The sequence below is a fragment of the Cebus imitator genome, unplaced genomic scaffold (assembly GCF_001604975.1).
Source record: "Cebus imitator isolate Cc_AM_T3 unplaced genomic scaffold, Cebus_imitator-1.0 Scaffold90, whole genome shotgun sequence".
In the NCBI taxonomy this organism is placed as follows: Eukaryota; Metazoa; Chordata; class Mammalia; order Primates; family Cebidae; genus Cebus; species Cebus imitator.
In genome coordinates this window covers 5,416,326-5,432,536 of record NW_016107405.1, presented here as the reverse complement: position 1 = coordinate 5,432,536, position 16,211 = coordinate 5,416,326, and the positions used below count along the sequence as shown (strand labels likewise).

Genomic DNA, 16,211 nt, shown 5'->3' with positions numbered 1-16,211 from the left:
AGTAGGAATAAAAAAATAAAAACAAAAATCCATACCTTTTTCACTGCCACTTAACCTCCTGGTGTGTGTGTGTGTGTGTGTGTGTGTGTGTGTGTGTGTGTGTGTGGTTGGGGGTAGGTTCTATGTGATGAAGAGGCAGCATGAGGAAATGGAAACTTTATGGGGTGAGATGCCCACAAAAAAGGGAGGTCAAAAGTAATCAGAATCAAGCTTCACCCACGTTTTGGTCAGGTTGCCTTGAAACTCTTTTCAATTACAAGCCGCTCAAATTTTCCAAAGTGTAAATGTCTTTGATTGCTCCTAAGAAATAGTAACCTTAAAAACCAATTAAGGAAGATATTATTATGGCAAGAAAAACAGCAAAAGACATTCTCCTCTAGTCTTCAGTTGAAGAAAGTGAGTGCTCTAAGGTTCAACTATAATCACTCCCTCATGCAGCTCAGATCTGAAGAGTATGTACAACTGTGTGATGTTGTGCATGTGACATTTTGCAGGCCAAACTGCAGGCTAAATCTTGGAAGCCGGACTTTCTGGGATGAGTATCCTGGTGGCTCTGTGGTTATCTACTCTGGTTATTGCTTCAGGCATCTGTAAATCAAAGAAGCCCTTAAGTTATAGATAGGTTCATCTCTAACGGAGGAATGCTGCTGCCCTCCTCTCCAGAGAATGTGTCTGCACCTAATCACAGGCCACTTTCACTGGTTATGATGTCAGAACCCCCACCTGGACCAGAGGTCACCCTGAGGTCTCCTCTCCAACCGCAGGAAACAAGCAACCCTCCACGTCTTCTCCAGTCAAGTTCAAGAAACACATGGAGCTCAATGTTGTTTAGCTTGTTGCCTTTGGAAAACCCAAAAGCCTGGCTGACAACTCCAGGCTGTGAATGGTGTAAGCGTTGAGGTATCACTTTTTTCTCCACATAAATCATATTTGGCAAACAGAACTCAGAACCCATGGGAACACAATCCTAATCATGGTTTTCAGAAACTGGTGTTCTCTCATGCCCAGTAGTGTGGCCTGCATTGCAGAAGCTCACAAATTCCGGGATTGTGTCCCACCAGCTGAATTTTAAAAAGGGAACATCTTTTTAATGATTAAACATGATTAAAAATATGTTAGCCAATAGCAATGCATGGGTCTGACTTAGATACTAATATGCGAAGTTCTAACCGGTACACCTTATGTCCCTCATTTCTTCACTGCATAAATATTCATGGACATCCTCCCATGTGCCAGATGCTCATATAATCACTGGGAATGCAGGGTTGAGGAAAACAGACTCAGTTCTTACCCTTGTGGCTTCATCGACTTCATGGTCCTTGAAGCAGTATCCAGGAAAAGGGACACAGGCTAAGTGCGGGAACCCTCTCACTGGGACAGGAGATTGGTTTTGTTTAGGTTTCAGTCCTTGTTGCATTGCTCTGTTACAACGTTTTATCTTATATATGTCATTTTGACAAGGTAAAGAATAAGTTATTCATCTCTTTCCGCTTTGAGACATAGAAATTCATGAATTGATATCTAAAATGTGTTAAGATAGCTAGACCAGAAGAGAATTGTAGAAAGCAATGTTTCACTGAAACTTATCAGTCACCATTTTCATGGGTAGTTAATGATTATGCTGTATAATTAGTATTAATTACTGCCCATCGAGGCCTCTTTTCAAACTCTTTCGTGGCATATGGTAAAATTAGCCTTTCCCTCCTTCCCAAAACACTCTTATTTCCTTGACTTCTACAACACCTCACTCTCCTGCTTTTCCTCCTGCTCCAATAACTGGTCCTTTTCTATTTCGGTTGCTAGTTTCTCCTTCTCCACATTTTGAAGATCTTCTAGGCTATCTGAACCCTCTTTGCTCTCTCTGAACTTTCTCACTGGTTTGGTCTCTCCATTTCTATGGCTTTAAATGTTGTCCCTGTCCTTATCTGCCTTCTGTAGCACCATCCTGTATCCAATTCCCTGCTTGACAGCTTCACCCAGATGTCACACAGTTGTATCAACCTGCTTCTGCTAGAAACTGGACTCCTTATTTGCCCTGTCCCCTGAAACTTGTTTTCCCCCAGCCCTCTTCATCTCAGAAAATGGTACTGCCACCCACTTCTGTGGTCAAGTATCAACCTGCCAGTCATTCCTTACACTCTTTCCTTCCCACCTCCATCATCTCGGGTACCACTGGGACCTCTTAAATGTGTCAAGAACCTGTCTGCTTCTCCATCCTCACTGCCACGCCCTAGGTCCAAACAGAGCTATGTTCTTTCGTTCATAGCACGTGCCACAGTGTGTATAGTGTATTTGTATAAACATGGACTTGTGACCTGCTCCTACCATTGGAGTCCACTGAGGATCCTATGACGGCAGGAACTGTATCTACCTTGCTCACTAGTTCCCCAACTCCTAGCACACAAATATTGTTGCACTGAATTGAATGACAGATTATGAACAACATAAAATAGTTTCATTAGATGAGCTGCATTCTTAAGTGTGTTGCTGCTGCTTCATAGCTTAAAGATAGCTTGGTTCCTTTGAAAGGAATTACTAAGCACGTCTCCACCCATCACTGATACCTTTTAATACACAGCCTATGGAAATTCCCATTTAAGCTTACATGTTTAGTGGAATTTTTCCTCATATTCAAGTGCATTTGTGAAGCATTTACAGAGCTTAAGATGTTGCTTGCCTGGCTATTTCCCTGGAGATAAAAAGTCTCACGTGAACAAATGCATCAGCAGACTATATCTATTGCTTTTAACTGGCAGCAGATACTCAGTTCTTTTACTCTTGGAGGGGCATTTTTCATTCATTACTATCATTGGCATCCCTGGGTAGTTCCTACTTCTGGTATTAACATAGCAAAAATACTTTTCACATCCAGTGCTCTTTGATGTTGTAGGCATAATCTATAAATCTGTGTTATTTTTCAAAATATGAACTTAATAGAATTACTATATTTTTAGGATACACTAAAATGCACCCTATTTGAATTAATTGACAATGGTATCAGATTGAATTATGAATACTCAAAAAAAGATTTTTTTTCTAAAAAAAGAAACTTTTAGAAAAAAATGTTCATTTTCTTAATTCTAATTCCTTGATATAGTTTGAACTACTGACAAATACTTTACCAAACAGATATCCTTTTATTTTATTTTTGGAAATAGAAAGCACTCATTTCAAATTACCATATCAGTGTGTTGCAAACAAAGGGATGATGTTAAAACACCTCAAAGTAAAAAATTTGCTCTCTTCATTTAAGCTTTCCCCATGACACTATTTTGTACTGTTAAATCTCTTTTTTAAAGATATGCAAATTTCATATTATTAGGGAGGAGCCCTGCATGATCTATAAGGAGGCTTTGGTGCTACAGATTGCTACATATTACTATTTCTACTGATCACCAAGTGGACTAATGGGCAAATTCACTTCTCTGGGTCTCTTAAGAAATGGTTGTTTCATCTAGCACTTTCTAAGGTTTCTTTGATTCAGTAAGTGAATAAATTACTAATTAAGTTTAATTAAGTTTGCAATAACAGAACCATAAATTGATACTGCAAACTCCCTTAAGTTGTCATTTTTAATTTCTGTCATTTAAAAATGTGCCACTTTTTTTGTATGTGTTTTCTATATACTAAACAAGATCATTTGAATAGAGCCAAAGTTTAGCTGGTCTGCTGCCACCATGGTGCCTGAAGACTGGGTGACCAGTCCCTGAGAAATGTGCCCTCAATGGGCAAAAAGAAGGCTAAGCTTAATTTTTTTTTTTTTCTGGAGACAGAGTCTGGCTGTGTCACCTAGGCTGGAGTGCATTAATGCAATCTTGGCTCATTGCAACCTCTGCCTTCTGTGTGCAAATGATTCTCCTGCCTCAGCTTCCCAGTAGCTGGGATTACAGACAGGCACCCACCACTCCCGGCTCATTTTTGTATTTTTAGTAGAGATGAGGTTTCACCATGTTGGCCAGCCTGGTCTCAAACTCCTGACCTCAAGTGACCCGCTCACCTTGGCCTCCCAAAGTGCTGGGATTACAAGCACGAGCCACCATGCCTGGCCTTCATCTAAATTTTTAAGACACTGTTTTTAATGTAATATTTAATAAATCAGCACATATGTGTTGACCACCTGAGCACTACACAGTATATAGAAGAAAGCTAAGACCCAACCCCTGTCCCTGGGGAGACAAGATGCACGAGAAATGCTCAAATATTTCTAAACAGTGCATGAACCCTGTGGCATGACGTGCATTGCAGACCTTATGAAGGAAGTCAGCTGGGCTTGGGGACCAGGAGTGCTCCACAGAAAATGTTGAGGTAGGCCTGGATTTGAAGGATGGGAAGACTTCTGAGGTAAGGAGTTACAGGAAAGGCCAATGCAGCAGATAAGAGTAACTTCTTTTTTGAGACGGAGACTTGCTCTGTCGCCAGGCTGGAGTGCAGTGGCACGATCTCAGCTCACTACAACCTCCGCCCCCTGGGTTCAAGCAGTTCTCCTGCCTCAGCCTCCCAGATAGCTGGTACTACAGGCACACACCACCATGCCCAGCTAATTTTCGTATTTTTAGTAGAGACAGGATTTCACCATGTTGGCCAGGATGGTCTTGATCTCTTGACCTCATGATCCACCTGCCTTGGGCTCCCAAGGTGCTAGAATTACAGGTGTGAGCCACCACGCCTGGCCAAGAGTAACTCTTATGGGGAAACAGTCTACATGACGGTGACATCAGAAAGTCACCTCAGTGGAATCGTGAAGAGATGCCCTGGTTAACAGGTACAGGAGGAGGACAGTGGGAAATAGCTTTGAGTAGGCTATGCAGTGCCAGATACGGAAAGCCTCACAGAGTCTGCCCGCAACAACTTTAATTCCATTATAAGATTTGCTAATTTAATGGGGCATGCTTTCCTGTACCAGTCAAACTTTTCCAGCTTATGAAAACACTAAATTAAATCAACTGAGATCAGTGAAGATACTGTCTTTCGTAAGTAACTTAAGCTGCGCAGTCCTAATGTGAGGAAGGGGTGAGCCTGGCCAGTAGATGAATGTGCGGTCTCTAACATTTGCTCTTTAACATACTTTTGTTCCCTCAATAAATCTGTGTCATTAAGGACAACATGTAAGTCAACCAGAGGAGAAACAGCCTATTGGATGGCAGGCTTAAGTGAATCTTGCTTTATGCCCTAATAGTCAACATATGGGCCTCTGTCAGCCTGGAGTAGCAGGAATTTCCAGACACAGGCCTATCCAGAGAGGGGGCTGGGGAGAGAAGGGGTTAGGAGGAGAGGGAGAGATAGAGAGAGGCAGAGAGGAGAGAGTCAGGAGAGAAAGAGAGAGAGAGGGAGAGAAAGAAGGGAGCCCTTCCTCCAGGTCCCAGAGGTATGGGTCTGGGAACTATTAGCAAAAGCTCCTCTGTTCCTCCTCTGCTGTCAGCAAGATGCATGTTAGTGGAGACAGAAATGTTTTTACACTGGGATCCCTGACTCCATTATTAATTTTATAGCTCTGGAGATGGGATGCTCAATTCTGTAAAGTTCCCTCGATATTGCCCCACAAAAAGTGTTACATGGTCCCAAACTTATATGATTTAGAAACTCCACTTCTTTGTTCTTTTTAAAATCTCATGAATTTGTGAGCTCTTGTGCGAGTCAGGATATGAGGACAACACATATGGGGAAGCAAAAGTCCATCTGGCTGGAAGCAGCTCCTTCCCACAGCACAGACATTGACAAACCTTAACGATGCTGCCTGGATCTGATAGACACTGGGTTTAGGAAGATGATCTGACCATTGTTTGGTATAAAGATGACAAGAAGTTTCAAGTCTGAGTGTGTAACCTTCTGTGTCTGGGGGTTGGGCTCTGAATCTAGGCAGGACACACATCTTGGGCACACTTAACAAACATAAAGCAAAAGAAAGTCAGAAAATGAGTTTCCGACCTGTCACTTTCCTCTTATGTGAACTACATAAATCAATAAGAAACAACGTTATAAAGGAATATGAATGATTTTGTGGAACAAACATGTTAAATGTGAAGCATCCAAATATATGTTTACCCTTTAAAGTATCAATTTGGGAGGCTCTAATGAGAGGACCCGTAGTTGAGAATATTTTTTGAATGTCTCTTTTGGAGTATTTTTAAGAGCCAGCCACACATGTTTTGTAGATACAGTGTGGTACAAATATTCGTCCTGTAAAGATCAAGATGGCTGTTGGAAATGGCTCAGAGAATCTTCAAATGAAGTATGAAGAGTTAGGTAGATGATCAGCCTGAGTATTATATTCTTGATGAGATATAAATTGATGCTATTGGCTTCCCTGAAACAGAAGGTTCTACTTGAAGAGGGCTCTTCCTAATGTCCTTGGCCTTGGCCACATCTGTGACAGACATTAAAACCACCTTGAGGGCTCACATGTTTTGGAGACATGCATCCTGGCATTGCAAACAAGTTATTCTCAGTTCTCCAAAAGGTTACAGAAATCCAATGGACTATCAATATAGCAAAAACGCAGCATGAACAACTAACACCACATTAACCAGCCCTTTTTTTAGTTTCTCACATAACTTTATGTATTTTAATTGTCTATATCATATCATGAGCTGGAGAAAAAGGCTCTCTCCCCAAAAAGTTACATGTCAGGACCTTTGCAAGTTATTCATTTGATAAAACAATTAGAAGAGAGTGCAGGCAAGATGCCAGCATGCTGGTCACATCCTGTTATAAAGGAGGCTGGTTTTTGGTACTTGGTAGGGGCATCAGCAAAGAGGCAGAATGTCACAGCATTTAAGCGCCTGAGCTCTGGAGTCAGGCAAGCCTGTTTGCAAATCCTGTCCTTGCCACCAGCTGGCTGTGAGATCTCGGGCAAGTTACTTAATCTCCCTGAATCTCCATTTCCTCATTTCCAAAAAGGTGATAATACCAGTACCTTCTTTATAAGCTTATGAGAATTAAATTAGATAATGCAGGTAAAATGCTTAGCATGGGCCTAGCTCACAGAAGTGCTCCATAAATATGGGCTCCAGTTGTGAACAGAAGGAAAAGAAAGAGAGTAAAAAGAAGGTAGAAGGAAAGGAAGAAAGAAGAAGAGGGGGAAAAAAAAAAAGAAAGGAAAGGATGGATGAACTTTCACTCCATTCAGCTTTGAAAATGTGAAAACTTACCCTTATGGGATTAAGGCTGATAGATATAGCTGGGTTTGTTTCCCAGTGGTTCCTATTGTGGCCCAAGCAAGGGTGAGTGACTCAGTTAACCAGTTTGTATATTATTTGAGAAAAAAGATCTACAAGTATGTGTCCCAAATATTTAGAACTAAACAAATAGGCAGATGATAAAATTCAGTGGCTCCTTTTCATTAAAACACACACACACACACACACACACACACACACACACACACACTCTAACATATACTTCTGATTCTATATTTTATGGGAAACATAATGGTGAAGCTTTCTGTTTAGGAAAGACCAATGGAACAGTATGGCCCTACTGCTATTGATGATAATGAGTCTTTATTATAATTCATTAAGGGAAAGTAATGCCAGCAATATTGTTTAGATTCTACACTCTGGAAATGCTCTTTTCAGAGCTTTGATGAAATGACTCTATGTTCTGCTAAAATGACAGTAAGTGTCAAAGATGCCCTTCTGCCCTGCAGCCTGTTATTAGATCTAATTAGATCCAAACCCCAAAACAGGGCCAATTTGTCCTCCACTGCTAGGTGTCATCCTCCCTTCCAGCTGCAGGGACCGCTCTTCCCTGCCCTGATGGCCCATTCCCTGGTGCCCCGATGCCTCAGGGCGGCTCGTCACAGCTCCAGGCTGTGACCTCACTGCTGTTCTCTCATCGGTGGCTCTCAATCTACAAAAACCCTCTCTCATTTTCTGTCTTCTGGGCCCTCATTATGCCCTGTTTGAGGAGTGGCATGTTCAGTTTGTGTTTTCCAGCATTTTGTAACTGAGCATTGAACTACTGAGACATTTCATTGCGAGAGTCTTTGTTTCCTTTACTGAAACCACTTCTGACTATGTCAATGGTCATAGCTTTGTCTGCTCCTCTCTGTGAGTTCTGATGCTGTTGGTCACTTCACTGAGCAATCCTTCTGTTCAGACAGTCTGGTTCAGTTTTCTGCATCTGGGGGACAAAAAACTCCATGACCATTACAGAAGGTTGAGTCAGACCACAAGTTCAAACCTCGCTAGACTATAAGCCACTCAGGAAAGAAGGACCACCGAGTTCGATTTCAGTGAAAGGCTGACAGCCTGAATCAGAAACAAGACACTTCTCCATATTCTAGCCCCCTTAAGCCCAAAGCCCTAGAGCAGATAAAGAATTCTAATGCATGGCACTGTATTCCCATTTTGATAAACGCAGGTTAGTGGAAGGGAAGAATGTTTACTGGTGCTCAGGGCATGTGAACAGCAACAAAAAAGTAAAAATGGAGAGTCACTTCTGGGAGGCCAAGTGAGAGTACTTTTCACACCCACTGGGGGGTCTCATTCACACCCATAGCTTCACTTACCACCGCTGTACAAAGATTTCTAAACCTGAGTCTTCATCCCCACCTCTCTCCTGAGTCCCAGGGAGTTATTTTCAGCAAACATTTCTACCTGAATGACCCACAGTCACAGCAAACTCAACATGTTGAAAACTAAACTCATCTTTTCTCTAAGGGGACCCTAACCAAGCGTCCCCCATGTCAGGGAATTAACAGCACCAGTAGTCACTCGGGCCAGAACCTGAGAAACCCCTTTGACTTTTCTCATCCTCCCCCCAATCTCCACCCAGTCACCATGTCCCATAGCTCCTGCCTCCTCACCTTCTCTCGACTTCAGTGACTGCTCCAATTCCCACCAGCACTGTCTTAATCCAGGCCACTCGTGTCCCGCCCAGAGTCCGTATTGGTCTCTAACTTGTCTCCTTGTCCTCACTCCAGCCCCCTCCACTTCATTCCAGCCCCACACCCATGGAGATCCTTCTGAAACACAAATTGGAACAGGTTGCCCTTTTGTGTGAAAGCCCTGTTGGCTTTAGTTCAAGTTTGAGTTTAAACCCCTAGACCATTCGCAATGCGGCTTCGCCTCACCACTCCGAACTCATCTCCTGACCCTCTCCCCTTTGAGTATCGTATTCCAGCCATGGGGAACCACTTTCCTGCTCCTCACACACTGCAGAGCTTTGCTCATTTCCTGGCCTTGGCACGTGCCACCACCGCCTCCTCCTTATCTTCCTCCCTCTCCTCCTTTCTCTTCTTTCTCCTCCTTCCCCTCCTCCCTTTTGTCCTCTTTCTCCTCTTCCTCTTCTCTTCCTCCTCTTCCTCTTCCCCTTCTTCCTCCTCCTCTTCCTCTTCCCCTTCTTCCTCCTCCCCTTCCTCTTTCCCTTCTTCTTCCCCTCTTCCTCCTCCTCTTCATCCTCCACCCTTCCCTTCTCTTCTTCCTCCACCACCTTCTTGTTACTGAAATATGAAACGCATGCAGAAAATACCCATATCCCATGTGTACAGCACAATGAATTTCCACAAATGGACACACCCACATGACCTGAGCCCAGATCAAGAACCTGAAGGAGCTCAGTATTCCAGAGGCATCTCTCACGTTCTTTTTCTCTATTCCCCAAGGGAAATCACCTCCTTGACTGTAATAGCAATGACAAGTTTTTCCCATTTTTGTGCTTTATGTAAATGAAAACCTAATTGGAAATGAAAACCTTGCGCAGATACCTATTGCTGTAAAACATACCACCAAAAAACATGATGACCTAAAACAATCATGAAATCCCACCTTTGCTCTCATCACCGCTCTTGGCTCTGCTCTCTTTCATCCTCTTCATCACCAAGCCTCTCGAAAACTTTACCCACACTCTCTGTCCCCTCCTCCACCACACTCACCTCTATCACTGAAACTGCTCTCATCGAGGGCGCCAGTGACCACCTTGCTGTGCCACCAAATGAACATATTTTTATAGTTTTCCTACTTGACACTCCCTCTACTCCTTAATTCAATGAGTCATCAGGTTCTAGTGGTTCCTTCTCTTCGGCCAATCACATATTTGTCCTGAGTGTTTCTTCACTCAGTATCTCTTGCCTGGGCTATTCCAGCAGCCCTCCTCCCTGCCCTAAGCCGTTCTTCCGGGCTTATCATCACGACATAGCTTTCAGAATTAAAGGTCTGGACAGGCCCACCGCCCACCTTGTACTAAAAATCAAACTGTGGCATGGCATAAAGACCCGTTAGGCCAGGTGTGTGGCTCATGCCTATAAATCCAGCACTTTTGGGGGTCAAAGAAGGAGGATCACTTGAGCCCAGGAGTTTGAGACCAGCCTGGACAAGATGGTGAGGCCCTGTCTCCATAGAAGATACAAAAATTAGCCGGACATGGTGGTGTGCGCCTGTAGTTCCAGCTACTTGAGAGGCTGAGGTGGGAGAATCCCTGGAGCCCAGGAGGTCAAGGCTGCAGTGAGCCATGTTCGTGCCACTGCCCTCAAGCCTGGGTGACAGAGTGAGACCCTGTCTCAAACAACAACAACAACAAAAACAGACCCTTTAACCTGTTGCTCCAGCCTCCCTTTCTATGCTCATTGTTCCTAATACCCTCCCTGAATCAGCAGTCTTTTGTGAACTTGCCCTCAGAATTTTTTCCAGAAGGTTCTCTCTTGCCCGGGATGCTGTTTAACCCATTTTTTAAATCAGCAAATCTTTACACCTATGTCTAATGCTACCGCCTCTGTAAAACTGTGCAGTTGATGGCTCCTTTTCTGATCCTATTTGCTACTATTACTATCAATACCAAGAAATATCACTATTATAAGATGCTTGGTTCATGCTCTTAGAACAATAAGCTCCTCTGGGCAGGATCTTTGTTTTGTTCTCTGATATATCCCAGGTTCCCAGAATTCTGCCTAGCACATGGTAGTCACTCAATAAACACTTTCTAGATAATACATGGATAGTTAACATTTATTGAGCACTGATTTTATGCCAGGCGCTTTTATACATTATCTCATTCTGTTCTCACCAACAGCTCTATGATGAAAGAACTATTTTTATTCCAGTTTTGCACTGGCGGAAACTGAAGCTTAACAAGTTTAAGTAACTTGCCCAAGACAACGCAGTTGATACATGGCAAATCTAGGATTTGAACCCTGATTGTCGGAGTTCTAAATAACCTCATTTGACTGTCTCTGAGCTCTGTTTGCTGTGGTGCTTTGCACATGACTGTACTGTGGGTTACATTAGGTCCTTAGCAAATGAAACAATTAACCCAAAGTAGTGGAAGTATCTCTTTACATGTTTATCTCTGTGCCATATAGTGGGTTCACTGAGAATAGGAACTTGGTCCTATTTATTTTACTCTCCCTTGTCCCCTAAACCCCAAGTAGCTGGCACAGTGTCTTACAGATGTTTGTGTTCCCGAAATGTTTACTGAATGAAATAATGGGTGTGCTGTAAAGAGGCAGCATTTGGCAACGAGTCCTTTCTGCATAATCAGTAAATTCTGAGGACTGTCCTGATGGCTGCCTGGAATCTGAGCTCAGCTGCTGCCTCTTCTCACCCCATGCTTCTTTAGCACGATACATGCTCGGAGCCATCCCTGGCTGACCCAGCCTCCACCCTGACCCCGGCCTTTTGCCATCCTTCCTGTCCTCATGAAGTTCCCCGGCCAGCCTTCCTGCTCTCCGCTGCCAATCATTCTGACCAAGCGCTGCCCCATCCTCTCTTCTTGACCCCGCGCCCTGCTTGAACCTTGCTGCTTCCCTGGTCATCCTGAACAGGCAGGGCAAAATGACATTTCTGCAGATAATTCCAACACAGAGCGGACTGTGATAAACAGAGAGACAGTCACGAGGCGTTGTCAGAGCTCTCAAGAGGAAGACATTCCTAGTTAAATGATGGAGAAACTGAAAATGAATTAAGTCACTGTCTTTTTCATCCTGATATAAATTTTTTTTTTTTTAGTAAGAGTTTAGCTTCTCTAGGTGTGTCAATTAGGTAGGATTGTTGATAGCAAGCAGTAGAAACTGGGACAATTTAAGCCACAAGGGGAAGCTTCTTATAAGGATACAGAGTCTCTAGGAACTCAAACATTAGAATGAAGCCAGGCCTCAGGGAGAAATGGAAGCAGAACCAGAAAAATAATTCAGGATCTGAGGAGCATACTCATTCCATGTGTTGCCTTCACTGTCACTGTACATTTGCTTCATTTCTATCTCTCTGTGGATCTCCTTGAGTCCACAGACTTCACCATGGTGTACAGCTGCCAACAGCAACTGAGTTTTTAAGTGGCATAAGACCATCTCTGTCAAAATCACAAATCTCCAGGGAATTTACCTGAGTCAGGTGGTTTCCCCTGGTCCAATCATTTGTCACCAGCGAGCAGGGAGATGTTATACAACACGACTGCCAGGTGCCCGTTGCTGTGGAGGAGGAAGTAGAAAGGATCATGATAAGCCCATCATACCCTCCCAAAATGTCTACTACGTTTTATTCTGCTGTCTGATAATGCACTTATAAAAGAATTCTGAGTGCTCCCCCAAGAGTAGAGCAAATGAATAAACTTTCTATCTTTAAAATTCTTTTTTAGACACAAATACCTAAGTATGGATTGTCAGTTAGCAAACATCACCCTGAGTAACTAAGACGATGTTCCACTGGTAATTCCTAGCAGATTTTCTATGCCAGTTTTGTTTACTGAAGGTGTAGAATCCTGGCTTCATCCAGGACCTCACACACATCTGTATGCTCCGCTAGACTGCAGCAGGGAAGACAGTTAATATGATAAACCTGGCGGGCCCTTCTCCCTCCTCAGGGCCTCACACAAATGATGCCCACGCCTCCCCTTCAGAACCAGAGTGCTATTCTCTTTCTAATAAGCAGGTCTAGGGAGATAGCATTCCCTCCCTTTGAGGGCTCCATGCCCTGACAAATTTCAAGACAGCTAACTATGGTTGCTGCTTCCTTATTGTGGTTCGAGGTAGGGAGAGAGAACCAGGATAGATCCTTCTTTTATTCTGATCTGACTCTGCTCAGTCAAGGATCCTTAAATTCAAGACTGGGTAAGGATAATCTGAAAAGTCGATCCAACTCAGAAGTAGGAAAGCTGGATTCAGGTTGTCCAAGGAAATCCAAGGTTTCATGTTAACACTTCTGGGACTCGGCCCTCTCAGCACCACTGCACTCCCTGCAGCTGGGACAGAGGGATTAGCACACACGGCATGGGCCCACAGAACACAGCCCCAGGCTGTGGGGAGAGAGGGCCAGGGCTCTGTCCTAGAGGATGGACCTCGTGACTCCTCCTCCGGAGGCATATTGTATTCCACCCAGACCTTTTTGGTAACACTCCCTGGCTTGTCTTCCAGGCTCCCTGGGTACAGCAGGCCGTGTGTGCAACCTGACTTCCCGGGGCATGGACAGCTGTGAAGTCATGTGCTGTGGAAGAGGCTACGACACCTCCCATGTCACCCGGATGATCAAGTGTGGGTGTAAGTTCCACTGGTGCTGTGCCGTGCGCTGTCAGGACTGCCTGGAAGCCCTGGACGTGCACACATGCAAGGCACCCAAGAACGCTGACTGGACAAGCCCCACATGATCCCAGCAGAGGTAACCATCCACCTTCCCTTCTACAAGGACTCCATTGGATCTGCAAGGACACTGGACCTTCGGGTTCTCTCTGTGGGGATATTTCCTAAGGCATGTGGCCCTTTTCTCAACAGAAGTCCCTTCTTCCTCCCTGGGGGCCTCAGGACAGGGGGCCGCATGCTGCAACTAAAGCCAACCCTTATTCTATCCATCTCCCAGCGTTCTGGGGTCATCTCCCTTCCTGGTGAGTTCTCTTTGGAAATAGCATGCCAGGCTATTCAACTGGGAGGGTGGTGGGCCCAGACCGCTGTCTCCACCCACCTCGACTTTTCTTCGTTCTAGAGCAGTTGCCAGGTAGAAAAAAGAGTGTCTCAAAGGAGCCTTCTCAATGTCTTTCCACTACAAATGTTCCTAATTAAGAAATTCCATACTTCTCTCTGATGGGTACAGTAAAGAAAGCAGAATCAATTGCCACAGACTTCACTTTAATTTTTGAAAAGACCAAGACTTTTGTCTGATTAAGTGATTTTACAGCTACCACCTCTAGGGGTAATTGGTGATTACCTGGAGAAGGATGGCTTTCAATACATTTTTAAGCTTAAAATGTATATTTTTAAGGCATTTATTGCCATATTAAAATCTGATGTAACAAGGTGGGGACATGTGTCCTTTGATACTATGGTGTGTTTTATCTTTGTAAGAGCAAAACCCTCAGAAAGGGATGCTTTACATTACTGCCCCCTCAATATAAAAAGTCTTTAGGGAATGAGACTTCCTTCTCACGTAGAACCTGAAGGGAATTAAAAAGAAGATGAATGGTCTGGCAATATTCTGTAACGATCGGGTGAATAAGGTAGAAAATAATTTAGTGAATGGAATATTAGAAATGGATCTGTACAGATGAAGAAAAAAAGGGAGAATAAAATTCCTGTCTGGTGTTATGCATGTGACCCATGGAATTTCACAACTGAAATGACTTTAAGGGTGAAAATTTTGGGTATACAAGATTGGTAAACTAAAATGCTGACAGGGAGGTTTCTAGAGCTAACTCATGCCTGGGGCAGCCTGACAATAAGCAGATGTCTGAGAGAAGTCAGCCACGTGCACCGTCAGCTAATGCCCATCACATCTTCAAGCCCAGTTTAAAGACCTGTCATATTTAATTGTATTTATTTGATTCTTACAAGATGATGTGATACTGTAGCCTAAAGCAAATGACACATAGCATTGCTTATAAAGTTGGTAACCCTGATATATTATATTGCAAACAAATCATAACTTGGAGACTATATTTAAGGGACTCAGCTGTAATTATGGGAGCATCAGTATACAAATAATCGTTGGCTTCTGCCATCAACCAAAAGATGACATTCAGGGAAAATGGAGAGGCTGCCTGCACCATTTTTTATATTAAATGAAAGAAAGGTGAAATAGCTACTTCTAGTGGTCTTAAAAACGTTGGTTCTTATTCTGTATATGACTTCCGTACAGCGTGACGGAACAGGATACTTCATTGCATGCATCTGGTATCAAACTGTTGATGCTCCCTCATTCTTTCATACTGTGCATTAGGTCATTTAAACTGAGGCTTGTGGAAAACAACCTACTGGAGTACTTTGTCATAGTTGACATTGGCCTCCAGCCCTCTTAAAAATGACAGAATTCATCCCCTTTCCCTCGCTCCCAAACCCCCAAATTATTGTCTCACTTTTCCAAAGTGACCCTTTCTTCCTTTTATTTTATGGATTCAGAAGGTGGAAGCAGTGGAAAGACAGTAGCTGCTCTGAGCGTGGTGTGAAGGAGGCCAGGCACGTGCAGCTGCTCATCTTCAGTTACACTGGAGCTTGGTGTGCATGCCTTCATGAGAGTGCAAAGGCACATTCATGGGGGTCCCACAGCCACCAGCCCTTCATCCTGCTAGATGAACTGTGAAATCATCAATCCAGGCTGTGTTTAGAATTGAAAAGGATCTTGGGAGATATCCCAGCTCCCTTCAGTTTGGGGAAATTGAGAACAGGAGAGGTAAAGGGATCAGTGCCCATATCAGCACATATCGGCCATTGCCCAGTGCTCCATCACAAATAGGACCACACTCTGAGTGTTTGAGATAGTGTAGGACTTTATCCATTAAATCAAACTAGTTTCTCCCAGAATTAACTCAGTGGATTTTAAATAATTTTAGCTTCCAATGGGGTGTTTGCTTTTTTTATTATTATTATGCCTGGGAGGTTTAGATCTGACATTCTTTCTATGCTGAGATATATCCCTCCTGGTAACAAAGGGATGAAGCATATCCACATAGAAACCTACGTAAATTGTCCTAATCCATAAGGGAGACTCTGGCAACCATCGCAAGTGGCAATGGGTCCTGCCACTGAGGAGGGAAAAATGAGAGAATGAAATATTGTTATCCACTTTTACTTCTGAAAGGAAATGTCTATTATTTGGGAAAAAAATTAGAAAATAACTGAAGGTAATTTTAAGCTCCTTTGCCTTAGAGCTTGGTAGAGGACCAGTAGTCCAGGAACCTAATTTTCAGTAACTCTGAATTATCTGAGGCTTTTAAGGGGACTGTATGGCACAAACTAGCCGAAACAAAATAACTGGGAAATCCCCTTACAAATTTCCTCCTTATGAAAACCTTATTAT

The 16,211-nt window shown here is 43.4% G+C and overlaps 1 protein-coding gene across 1 annotated transcript in view; it reads left to right on the top strand.

Moving 5' to 3' along the window:
• The window catches only part of WNT2 (Wnt family member 2), a 46,560-nt gene extending 31,464 nt beyond the window's left edge, over positions 1-15,096 (top strand). Inside the window, exon 5 of the mRNA XM_017535075.2 lies at positions 13,343-15,096. Coding sequence (XP_017390564.1) covers positions 13,343-13,572 — 230 coding nt within the window. The 3' untranslated portion in view covers positions 13,573-15,096. The remainder of the gene's footprint in view (positions 1-13,342) is intronic.
• The last annotated feature ends 1,115 nt before the right edge of the window (positions 15,097-16,211 follow it).